The sequence below is a fragment of the Fukomys damarensis genome, unplaced genomic scaffold (genome assembly GCF_012274545.1).
Source record: "Fukomys damarensis isolate Sample0158 unplaced genomic scaffold, DMR_v1.0_HiC HiC_scaffold_31, whole genome shotgun sequence".
NCBI lineage: Eukaryota > Metazoa > Chordata > Mammalia > Rodentia > Bathyergidae > Fukomys > Fukomys damarensis.
The window spans coordinates 22,633,942-22,647,180 of NW_022900943.1; the positions used below are offsets into that span (position 1 = coordinate 22,633,942).

The 13,239-nt window shown below is 38.3% G+C and overlaps 1 protein-coding gene across 3 annotated transcripts in view; it reads right to left on the reverse strand.

Moving 5' to 3' along the window:
- The window catches only part of Trpm6 (transient receptor potential cation channel subfamily M member 6), a 152,187-nt gene that overhangs the window by 47,279 nt on the left and 91,669 nt on the right, over positions 1-13,239 (reverse strand). For all 3 annotated transcript variants that reach the window (XM_019207732.2, XM_010625469.3, XM_010625476.3), the window contains exons 26-27: positions 1,311-2,452; positions 1,090-1,199 (exon numbers count right to left, since the gene is read on the reverse strand). In XM_019207732.2, coding sequence (XP_019063277.1) covers positions 1,090-1,199; positions 1,311-2,452 — 1,252 coding nt within the window. The remainder of the gene's footprint in view (positions 1-1,089; positions 1,200-1,310; positions 2,453-13,239) is intronic.

Consider the following 13,239-nt stretch of genomic DNA (forward strand, 5'->3'; position numbering starts at 1 on the left):
GTTTTTTTTTTTTTTTTTTTTTTGGTACTGGGGTTTGAACTCAGCCCGTTGCACTCACAAGGCAGGCAGTGGCACCACTGAGCTACATCCCCAGCTACATCATGAGTTTAGACCAACCTAGACTACATGGCAACACCTTATCTCAAAAAACAAAACAAAACAAAAAAAACATTAAAATAATAATATATCTTTATATAATATATATTAAAAAATATATTCACCAAAAGGCTTGTATCTAAAGAATATACTTTTAGAAAGCTTTTTACCAAAAAAGAAAGCTTTTACAATTTTATAAGACACCAACCCAACTTTTAAAATGAGAAAAAGATTTGAACAACCAAGTCATCAAAAAAATTGAGAGAATGGTGGAAAATAAATATATAAAAAGAGTCCTACTAGTATTAATCTTTACAAAAGCAAAGACAATCACCACTAAACACCCCTCAATAGGGCTAAAGCACAAGTCTGAGAAAGATAGTTGACAACGACAATGGAAAGCACAGAAATGCTCGTAAACTACAGGTGGGCCTATAAAATGTTACAAGCACTTTGGAAATCATTTGGAAGTTGCTTTAAAATCCAGGTATCACCCAGGTGTGGTGGTGCATGCCTGTTATCCCAACACTCGGGAGGCTGAGGCACGAGGATCGCTGTGAGTTCGAGACCAGCCTGGGGTACATAGTGAGTTCCAGGTCAGTCTCAACTACATGGTGAGACCCTGTCTCAAAAAACCAAATTTAAAAAAAACAAAAAAAAAAAAACAGATATCAGATGACTCTGATAACCCTCTTTTAAGTATCTGACAAAGAGAAACAAAAGTAACTGTCCACAAAAAGATCTGTACGCACAAGTTCATACCAGCTTTTTCTGGAACAGACAAAAACCGAGAAGAACCCAAGTGTTTTTCAACGTGTGAGCAGATGAATAAACTACAGTGCATTCACTCTGACAGCTCCTAAGTTTACAACTTCATTCCTTCAAGTGCAATGCACTTTGCTTATGTTACATTTCATAATAAAGCGAAATCTAGAGGAAAGAAAGGCCATTGCCTCCTCTGCTCAAAACCTAAAAACAGGACAAAATACTTACTGGCAGCTGTAGTCCTTGCGTTTTCTTCTTTTTCTTTGACAATCTCCTGTCCTTCGAGAGCATTTTTGCTTTCATCCATGCTAATCCTATCTCTGAAGATCTTGAGCGACCTGTTAGGGAAATGGTTTGTGTGAGAAAGTTCAAGGCAGTCCAAAATCGAATTTTTAACTGTAGTTAAAAGAAAGGATTTAAAGCTGTTTTCAAAAATGTTTACGCCTTACTTTTAATCTCCTCGCTCTTCATCGGTTTCTCCTCCTTGTGGAATCTAAAGCTATGACTGCCAGCGAAGGGTCTGTCTCTGCGGAGAGGGCTGACCCAGGAGGATCTACCTGGCCGCAGGCACGGTCGCGCCCCCTCCAAGCACTCAGTACTTCGGGACAGGTCCGCTGAGTTCTCAGACAGACACCTGCCTTGGATCCGCGGGGGACACGGCACACTCCGAGTTGAGTCACCCTTACGAGAGGAAGGCAAGCAGGCCTGCCACTTGCTCTTGAAGTCAAACACACCCGTTTCATCGCCTTCGGAAAATGCCAAGTTCACATATCCATCTCCAGACCGTGAGCTCTTGGGTCGGGAAGAGAGGGAAGCCATTGTGGTGGGCGTGGGTGAACCAGTCAGAGCGGACTGAACCTGCTCCACTGTGCCTTGCTCTTCTGGAATCTCAGCGACTGGCTCGTGCTGCTCTCCGGGTTCTGTCACTGATGCTCGGCCTGAGGCAGCTGGAGTCTGCCTGGTCAGATGACCAGGGACCCCACTCTGCACAATCTCTTCATTTGCTAGTACGTCTGCATCTGCTTGCCCAGATGGTTTGGAGAGGGGCGAGGCCGTTTCTGCAGAAGGAACTTGCTTTAGATCAGAAGGAACCAGAAGAAACTGGCCATACTTAGAATTTGCATGCCTGTTGGGAGACACCCCAGAATCGACTGTACTGTTTTCTGCTTCTTGCTCCTCCGGGCCATCTCTCATATTTGAGGCCGCTCTCTGACTGGCCATAATCTCACGGGCTCCATTCTGCATTCTTGAGGGAAGCTGGCTTCTAGCCAAGCTCCGCAGCAAAGAAGGGGGCATGCTAAAGTATCCGTATTTTGTCTCTCTGGGGATCTCTGTGCTGCCCAAGATCTTTGTGTAGATGACATTGTTCCAGCTGTGGGGAAGTTTTCTGCCGACAGAAAACTTCCTGTTGGCCAGGCGAGCCTCGTCCTCTTGCAATGTGTCGACTGCAGAAAGAACCTTCAGAGTATCCACAGCCAAGGCAGAGAGGTCCTGCAGGTGTCCCACCTGACTGTCCAAAGACAGCAGGGAATCCTTTACAAAAGACACCTTTTCATTCATTTCGTGCAGCTGGAAATACATTTCTGAAACCCTAAAGGTGAAGGTGGGGAGAAAATCAATAAACATGTTAAGCCAGTGGGACTTTTTTTTTCTTCCTCTGTCCCTGCCCTACTGCCATGGCTAAGTGATTACTAAGCCTTAGTTGCTTCCTAAAGTCTGTCTCCCACCTTCTCTCTCCACTGCAGTATATATTCTTTTCCATACAACTACATTTACTCCTGTATTCCCACTGTGACGCCAGGGAGGGAAAATCACAAATGAGCACTGCTACTTCTTACTTCTTTCTAATATTTCAGAACCACATTTGCAGCTGCCTGCAACTAATCCCCCTTTAATTATTCAATCAGTCACCCCATTTTTATTCACTAATGTGCTCGTTCGTTCACATGACAAAAACTTGAGCATCTCCTATTATAAGCAAACACTGTACAATTTTGATGGAAAGAAAAACCATTGCTAATTTTAAAAATCATTTTTAATATGTTAACCCAAGATTTTAAAGTTGCAGCACATTCATGCAAAAGCAAAACATGTCTTCATTTTATAAATACAAAGGTAAATTTCATGTTTATCAGATTAAGTATAACAGTTTCAGAGAAAATGAGAGAAAAGAAAGTGTTGGTTAACATTTATCTGTAAATATATCTTTTGAGGTGAGAATTGTGTTGTGCTCCATCCCACCACACCACTAAAACAAAATGTTGAAGTCTTAATCCCATTACTCCTACATGTGGCCTTTATTTGGAAATAGTCTTTTTTAATTTTTACTTTTATGAGTATACATTTGCAGTATAGGATTACATTCATCATAGGGAAAAAAAATAATAACTTGGTGAAGAGAAAAAAAGAAACAGATTACCAGGAATCTGAAAGGAACTGACTGGAAAATTAAAAACCACAGAGAAGTTGCAAACATGAACCACAACACAAAGAAAAGAACAAAGTAATCTAGAAGCTCAGCTTGTCTCACTGAAGACACAAGGTAAGCACTTAGGACTGGCGACTCCCGGGAGAAACAGTGAACCAGGCCATTGGCACAGTCCCCAGAGGAAGCCCACAGCTTCTACAAACTTCAAAAGCAGTGCAGGGTTTTACTTCAAGGTAACTCCTTTCACATGGCAGGCAACAGCCAGAGAGGAAATCCAGTGTGATGCCCACCATACTGCCAGAGAATACTTAATCAGGTGCCATTGCAGAGGTTGATGATTTAAACCTGGAACCCAGAGTAACTAAAAAACAACTTCACATCAGGGTTTCCAGTGTAGCCCTCCCACATAACTGGGTGAAAGAACCATGGAGACAGTCAAAGACCGGAAGCAGGCTAGAAAGAGATTCTTTCAGAAGTTTAAACTCAGGCTGGAAGGGACACAGGCCCCACATTCTCTGGCAAGAACCAGGTGAGGCTTGTGTTATGTATAGAAACAGCCGAATGTTAAAGTGCAAGCATTAAGTACTTGAACTCTTGTCCTTCTTCCTACATCAAGCACAAATCTAAGATCTGACTGTGTTTCCCATCTACCAGTGTGAGCAAGGGCACACTTTGACTTGGAAGGTTGCCACCGCCTGGGGTGAATGGGTAGGGTCGCATCTGGAACATGGGGCACCTCATGAACCCAGTGGCCATAAAGCTAGGTAGAAAAAACTGACTTGCTAGAGTCCAAACCTGTGGATCCTAGAAAGACAGCCTGTAGTTAAACATAAAGAGAAAAAAAAATTGTTTCTTTTCTTAGACATTTTTCCCCCTCTTTCTCTTGCACTGCTTATTGGGATTTAAGAAATTCCCCTTCTTCTTTTTACTTTTTTATTTCTTTTTTATCTTTTTACTTTTTAATTATTTTCCTTTTAATGTTTTCTTTTTAAGCTCTTTTTCTCCTTTTTATCTCTTATCTTCTTTTCTTGTTTTTTCTATTACCTTTATTTAATTCTATAAATATCCATCTACTCATCAGTAGAATTCTTTGCCTTATGTTTTCTCATTTCCCACTGTGTAGTTTTTCCAATTTTTCTTCCTTCATTTTCCCCTCCCCAGTGCTATATATATTTACTAGTATTACCACTAAGCTTTATTACTACTTATATAGTTGGTTAACTATACATTATTACTCTTACTATTATGTTATTATTAGTAGTGGTGGTGCTATCATCACATTTCGTAGGTATATACTGAGTGGCCATATCTGGCTTGTCTTAGTGTTTATACTATAAATATAGACATCTCTTCTATGGATAAGGTGGTAGATTGTTGGTTCTCATGCTATGTCAATATCCAATTTGTCTTAGATGCTATTATTATTGCTGATATATTTGTTATTGCCAGGATCACACAGTTGCTGCTAATAGGTTTTCTCTGTATGCCAATAATCACATTACCCTTGTGTCATTAACAATGCTACAGTCCATTTCCAGAGAAATGGGTGTCGGGCCATTTGTATTACATCCTCCCCTCCCAAATTAATGAAGGTGGTCAGATCTTGGGACAGAAACATGGTACTATAGTTAGCCATGCCTAGAGTACATCCCTGAAAAGTAGAAACTAACTAAAAAGCTCCATATTACCAACAAGGTCTTTCCACTGTAAGCACCCACAAACCTCAGCACAAAACAAAACAAACAGAAACATGACAAGACAACACAATGCTTCCCAAAACTCCCAACTCCTCCAAAGCATGGGGCATTGAAGAGGAGAAAAGCAAAAGCCACACAGCTGAATTATTTGAACAAATAACAGGATTTTTTTTTAAAAATCAGTAAGGCACTAGGGAGGCTCACAGGAGATATAATTAAACAGATAATAGATGATAACAAGATGATCAGAGAGCTTACAGAGGACACTAATAAAAACATAGCTGAGCTAAACAAAACAATACAAAACATAAACAATTTAGCAAAGAATTAGTCCATGAAATGATTTCAAACAGAAAAACAATAGATTAAAAGTTATATTGAAAGTATGGGCAGCAGAAGCAGACAGTGTGAAAACAGTGTGTCAGAGTAGAAAATTGTGCGGTTGTCAAAGACCATTTACTCCGAGAAAAATGAGAGAAACTAAAAACAAAATGACATAAAATAAATGGATCCAACAGCTGCTAGATGACACAAAGAAGACTAATCTAAGATTAACTGAAATAAGTGAAAAATCAGAAGACAGAAACAATGGCATTAAAAACCCTATTTACAAAAATAATGGCAGGAAAGTGTTCCAAATATATGGAAAGAATTAAATGTATAGCTAAGTGAAGCATATAGAACCCAAAGGCCACAATGTAAGAGAACCTCCCATGACACATCATAGATAAAATCCCTGAAGTCCAACACAGGGACAGAATCTTAAAAGCTGTTAGAGAAAAGCAAAAAAATCACTTGAAAAGATAAACCCAAGAAAATAGTAGCACACTTCTCCACAGAAGTTAATGGTTAGGAGAGCTTAGAATGAAGTGTTTCAAGAACTAAAAGAAAACAACTTCCGAACTAGGCATATATATCCTGCAAAACTATCTACCAAAATAGATGGACAGATAAGATATTACAAAGAGAACCTCAAGAAATTCCTTACCACCAAACCAGTATTACAAAACAATTCTCAAGGATATCCCAGACAGAGACAATGAAGCCAACAATGCAATAAGTCAAACAGAATGAATACACCAGGCAGGGTGAGCAGTTACAGGGAAAGGGGAAGGGGGATCAGCAGCAGGAGAATAATGCAATAACATGAAAAGTCAATAACTCTCAGCCATAACTCAAAGTGAAAGGCCTCAATTGCCCAAACAACAGACACAGATTGACAGAATAGATCAAGAAAGAAAACTCAAAAATATACAACTATAAAAACACATTCAATCCTGAAACAAATAAACAATTTAAAAATCAAGCGATAGAAAAATAATATTCCATTCAGTGAAACCCTAGAAAAAGAGGAGAAGCTATCCCAATTTCATTCAAAGTGGACTTCGAGCCAAAATCGATCCAAAGAGGTGGAAAAGGAAATGATTCAATAGGGAGAGATAACAGTTATAAAGATATATGCACCAAACACCAGTGCACCCAAATTCATAAAACAAACACGACTAGACATTTTTTAAAATCATATAAATACCAATACAATTATAATTGGGGCTTTCAATGCCCCATCGTCACAGCTATACAGATTGGCTACACAAAAGCAATAAACAAAGAAATATTAGAGTTTAATGAAACCTTCAAACAGATGGACTCAATAAATATCTACAGAATGTTCCACCCAACAATAGCAACAGAATACCCATTCTTCTTGGTAACACAGGGACCCTCTTCCAACCTTAACCACATGTTAACCCATAAAGTATGCTTAAGTAAATGCAAAAGAATCAAAATCATCACATGCATATTATCAGATCATTGTGCATGAAACTAGAAATCAATGGCTAAAAATAAAATAAAAATTATTCCAACACCCGTATATTAAACAACATGCTCTTGAATAATCTTGACCAATAATATTTGGTAACAGAGAAATCAAGGAAAAATTAAGACAGTTCCTACAATCAAACAGTAATGCCAGCACTATAAACCAGAACTTATTGGACACAATGAAGCAGCTCCAAGAGGGAAATGTATAGCTGCGAATGCTCACATCAGCGAAAAAGAGCAAGTCAAAATAAATACCTTAATGATACACCTCAAAGTGCTCCTAGAAGAAAAATCCAAAGCTAGTTATGGAAAGAAAATTGTAAAGATCAGGCAGAAATTAAAGAAATTGAGACCAAAAGAAACATTATAAAGAATCAATGAATCAAGGGCTGATTCTTTGAAAGAATAAACAAACCCCTAGCCAATGTAATTTTCTTTCCCAAAAGGAAAGAAAACAAAAAGCAATACAATTAGAAGTCAAAAAGGCAAAATCAGAATGCACTCTGCCAAAATCCAGATTATTAATAACTACTTTGAAAACCTATGTTCTAATAATTATAGAATTCAGAAAAAATAGATTCCTATACATATGAATTATCAAAACTGAACCAAGAAAATCCTCTGAACCATCCAAGAAGAGAGAATGAAGTTGAAAAACTATCTAAAAAAAACAAAAAACAACTACCACCTAAAAAAAATCCAGGCCCAAATGGATTCATTGCTGAATTCTACAAGAACCTTAAAATTCTTCAGACCTGCTCAAACTCACCATACTCTGAAACTCTGTACTGAAATTAAAAGGGAAGGAGTACTCCCAAAGTCATTTCTGGAATCTAGCTTTACCTTCATTCTAAAACCAGAAAAGGAGCCAACCAAAAAAGAGAACTACAGGCCAAACCCTTGAATGAACATAGACACAAAAACCCTCAACAAGGTACTGACAAACAGAAAGAAACAAATCATCAGAAAGATTATACATCGTGGTTAAGTAGCATTCTTCCCAGGATGCAGAGATGGTTCAACATACATGAATCAATAAGTACAATATATCACATAAACAGAAACAAGGACAAAGATCACACATTCATCTCTGCCTTTGACAAAATCCAACCTCCATTCCTGATTTTTTTAAACTGAAAAAATAAGTATAGAGAACCTTATCTCAATCTGATGAAAGCCATTTATGCAAAACCAATGGCCAACATCATATTATATGGGCAAAAGCTGAAAGCTTCCCCATAAAATCAGGAATGAGACAAAGGTTTCCACTATCACCACTATTGTTCAATACAGTTCTTGAAGAATTAACCAGAGCAATCAGACTAAAGAAAAAAATAAAAGGTATATGGCTACGAAAGGAAGTCAAATTATTATCATTTGAAGATGACATGATGCTCCACATAGAAGGACCAAAATAGTCCATCGAAAGACTCCTACAATTAATAACCAAGTTCAGTAAGCACAGCAGGAGACAAAGTCAACAAAATCAATGTGTGCCTGTATACCAATAATAAACTCACCACCAAAGAAATTAGGGAAATAATACCATTCACAACAGCATCAAGAAAAATTAAAGACTTAGGTCTTAACCTAACCAAGAAAGTAAAAGACTACGATGAAAACTGCAGTACACTGAAAAGGGAGATTGAAGAGGGTATCAGAAAATAGAAAGATAGCCCCTGCTCCTGGAGAGTTAGAAGCAACATAGTCCAAAGTGGCTGTAAGGACTGGGGATTTAGCTCATTGGTTCTACCACCTGCATCGCAAGAACAAGGTCCTGAGTTTGATCCCTAGTACAAAAAAAAAAAAAAAAAAAAAAAAAAAGTGGCCATACTTCCAGAACTGGTATACAGATTTACTGCAGTCCCAACCGAAATACCAATAACACACCTCACAGAATTAGAGAAAACAATTCTATGATTCATGTGGAACCAGAAGAGGCCTAGAAGAGCCAAAGCAATCCTGGGCAACATGAACAAGGCACGAGACATCATAGAACATCAAGTTATATTACAAAGCAGCAGTGATTAAAAATAGCAAGTATTGGGAAGAAATGGACAAATGGGGCAATAGAACAGAATACAGTGTCCAGAAACAACTCTATGTGCATTCAGTTACCTGATCTTTGATAAAGGGACCAAAAACTAAATTACACTGGTGGAAAAATAGCCTCTTTAACAAACGGTCCTGGGAAAGCTGGCTAGCCACACACTGGACCCCTCTCTCTCACCATGTACTAAACTAAAATCAAAATGGTTAAAGACCTAAATGTTCAAATAGAAACACAATATCCTGGAAGACAAAATAGAAGAAACTCTTGAAAACATAGCTGTAGGCAAGCACTTTCTGAACAGAACTCCAAATGCACAAGAAATAATACCAAGAATCAAAAAATGGGATCACATCAAATTAGAAAGCTTTTGCACAGCAAAACAAACACAGTGAGGAGATAATTTACAGAATGGGGAAAAAAATCCCAGCTATTCAACTATTCTTGGACAGAGGACCACTACCTAGAATATACAAAGAACTGAAAAAAATGAGACCCCTCCCATAAAAGGTCCAGTCAAAAAACAGACAACTGTAACAAATAAACCCTTCTCAGGAGAAAATGTACAAATAGCCAATAAATATATGAAAAAACATTCAACATCTCCGGTCATTCGAGAAATGCAATGAAAACAACACTCACATCCTTCTCACTCTAGAAAAACAGGGCTATCATCAAGAAAAAGGGAAAAAAGGAAATGCTGGCGAGGCTGCACGGGGGAAAGGAACATTTCTACATTGTTGGTGGGAATGTAAACTAGTAACACCACTACAGAGATTCGTCAACAAACTAAAACTAGAAATTCCATTTCACCTTGCTATTCCGTCTCTAGGTATCTTCCCGAAAGCGCTAAAGATGTCATGTTACAGTAATACATGTATACCCATGTTTATAGCAGCACAATTCACAATATTCTTGGAAGGTCCTATGTGCCCATCAAGAGATTAAGAAAACATCGTATTTATACACAAGGGAGTATGTAAAGAAGGAAAACTTGAATAACTTGTGGGAAAATAGATGCACCTTGAGGCAATAATGGTGAGTGAAATAAATCAGACACAAGCTTAAACATTGCACCAAAATACAAACAAAGAGCAAAATAAAGATGGACAACAGGAAATAGGGACATAGATCTTTGGCAAATGGGAAGGAGGCCAAGAGAGGGAAATGGGGAAGAGTAAGGGAAGGCAATTTTAAAAAAGAATTTGGATTGTTATATAAATGCACCAACTCTCCACAAAGCATGTGACCTCTATATACTACAAATGGGTACTGATGAAAAATAATAAATTGGAAAAATATTTTGCAATAATTAAGCTTGTACGTCTAATTTAGAAATAGGCTCCTTTTTGTTTATTAAGTTTATTGGTACATTTTATGTATATAATACAGTTACATTCATCATTGGGATCTTGTACCTTTATGAGACTTATGCTTTTATTTTTCCCCTTTCCCCAGCCCTCCCTCCCTTCACCCCCTCCACCCTGCCCTGTTTACAAAGACATTGTTTCCAAGTTTTTCCTTTTTACATATTTTTTCTTTTCCCTTTTTACCTTTCCCCTACCCCTCCCACTTCTTCTACTCTTTTCGACCTTTTCTTCCTATTACACAATATCAATTATACATTTTAACCTTATTTACATATTTAGTTTTTCATACCAGAGAAACTATTCAGTATTTACACATGTGTGACTTATTAATTTCACTTAAGAGTCTGGCCTCAATGTGCATCCACTTAGCTCTAAATATCTCTAGTTTCCTGTTCTTTATGGCCAAGTAGTACTCCATTTTATAGAAATAGGCTCTTTCCAGAGGTAATCAAGTCAATGTGAGGTCCACAGGCTGAAGCCTGACCCAATATGACTGGCATCCACATAGAAGGGTAAATCCAGGCAGAAGCACACACAGAGGGAAGATAACACAGAGACACATAGGGAGCAGGCACCCTTATCTCAGCATGATGTGTCTACAAGCCAAGGACACCGAGGATAACCCGCAAATGCCAGGAGCTACAGGAAGCAAGGGAGGACTCTCTCCTAGGGAAACCAAACTGGGCATGGTCCCACCCACACCTTGATGTGGGACGTCTAGCTTCCAAACCTTTGAGAAATAAATTTCTTTCGAAATAAAACATCCAATTTTTGATACTTTCTTATAGCAGCCTTAGGAAATTAATAGTTATCTATACTTAACAATCAATAAAATAAATTACAAGGTATATCATATTTGATTACATAGAAGAGACTTGTGTGAAAATATATGGTACATATTTTTAAATAAAAATAATCACAAAAATAGTATTTTCACAAATATGATGAGGCACTCCTGTCCCTTAATCAAAAACTTTTGCAAGTTGTTGAAGAAAGAATACACAGATTCCAAATGACCTGAAAAGATAATTCCTAAATAAAAGTGAACAGATAAGGAAATATGACAAAATAGTCAACTTCATTAGGTAATCAGAGACGAAAATTAGGATAATAATGACTTCATCTATATTGTATCAACATTTGTTTTAAACTGGCAATTTTTTAAGCAGAAACAACTCAGTAGCATCAAGGATGTAACATTACAAGGGGAAAAAATGAGAACCAAGAGCTGTCATGTAAAGGTACAAGATCCCAGTAATGAATGTAACTGTACTGTATACCTAAAATGTACCAATAAACTCAATAAAAAGGAAAAAAAGGATGTAACATTGAGATAGAACATAAGAGGCTACATCTCACTATGTAAAATCAGACATATTTGTTACATAAGGAGACAGAATATTGTGCAGCCACTAAAAATCCTACTTACACTGCTGACACTAAATTTTCCTTCGCTGCTTCTTGTGGTGAGAGCAGGGCTGTGGGTGTCTGTTATGTCCAGATTTATATATTTTTAATTCGGTACAGAATTTTATAAGTAAAGTAACTGTAAAAGGTAAAATACATTTTTCAAAGAATATCTGATTATTTGCAGAAAAGTGTTTTGATGTGCAAAAGGGAAATACACAGACTCCATACCTGTATAAGTTTAACTGAAAACTATAGAAAACTAAGCGGGAAAAGGCCGGCCAACATTTTCACCATGAGCTCTGGCTTGTGACAATGTTTCCTATTTATCTTCTACCTTTGTTTTGGTCTTGTATTTGGTGAAGAGTGGGTATGATTCTCATGTCTCAGTAATGGAAATCTCTGACAACATGAAAGCAGAAACAGCAAAGGAGGAAACCTGGCCGACACGACGATCTGTAGCTGTAACAAACCATCCTGTTACATGTGGGGCAGGGGGAAGCGGGGATCATTCCATGGAAGGATGAACACTGGGCCGTAGCGAGAACAATAAGTTCAACTTCCTCCCTCTAGAACACATCTCAAGGCAAAGGATGCGAAAGACCTTCCACTTCTTCTCTCTGGGAACTTTGTAGATAGGAATTAAAGAATAAAACAGGAAATGTTTTCCATTTTTATTATATTCTATATGGGTAGAAACCTTTCTTTCTTGTTGTTGCTATAGAATTCAACTTCTATAACTCAATGGTCGCTGAATAAATGCTTCCTGACCTTCTGGAACCTGCGAAGTTAGAATAGACAGAGTTGCTGGCAGAAAGAGCCAAAATATATGTATATTTCCTTCCAAACACATTTAATTGGAGCCTTTCCATCCAGCACGCTGTTTCATCTAATTCAAAAACAGTACAGTCTGAACCGTGGTAATGGAGCCTCATTAAGTCCCATTAGCTACAGTCCCATCCCGCGGATACAATGGAAACCAGCGTGTATTCACAGCAACAGGTAGCCCACCACAATAGAAACCCGTGAGATAAATAACCTGCTCACCTCACACCCGCTCTTCTTGCTTTTACAGGCACTTATTTTCTAAAGCACAATGTCCTGTGAAGCTTATTTTAATTATATTCCTGGACCACCAGCTACATTAACTTAATGCAAGCTGTCAGTCATCCGGACACATAAATTCTTATCATTTTAGTTTCCTCTGTGTAAAGCCTCGAGCATGCAGGAAAGACGAGTAAGATAACTGTTTTCTTGTGGGCTTTGGACAAGGCACTTTGAGACGAGATAATAGCAAGTATAATTATCATCCTCGATCCTCGTGATAATCATAACACCCACTACATGCCCAGCCTTTTGCAGAAGTTCCTCACATCCAATTTTATTTAATCCCCGCCTCAGCACTATTCGGGAGATGTGACTATTGTTCCTTTGATGGACACAAGGCTGGGCCTCCAACCCAGACAGGCCGAGTCCACTGTCAGAGCCTCCAGCCTCCACGCTGTCTAAACCTTTTGGCAACTCACCGAGGGTCTGACAAAGGTTCTCTGGGTGTCCCAGAGCCCCCTGAATTGACAAATGAGCCGCACCAAAGAATCTCAT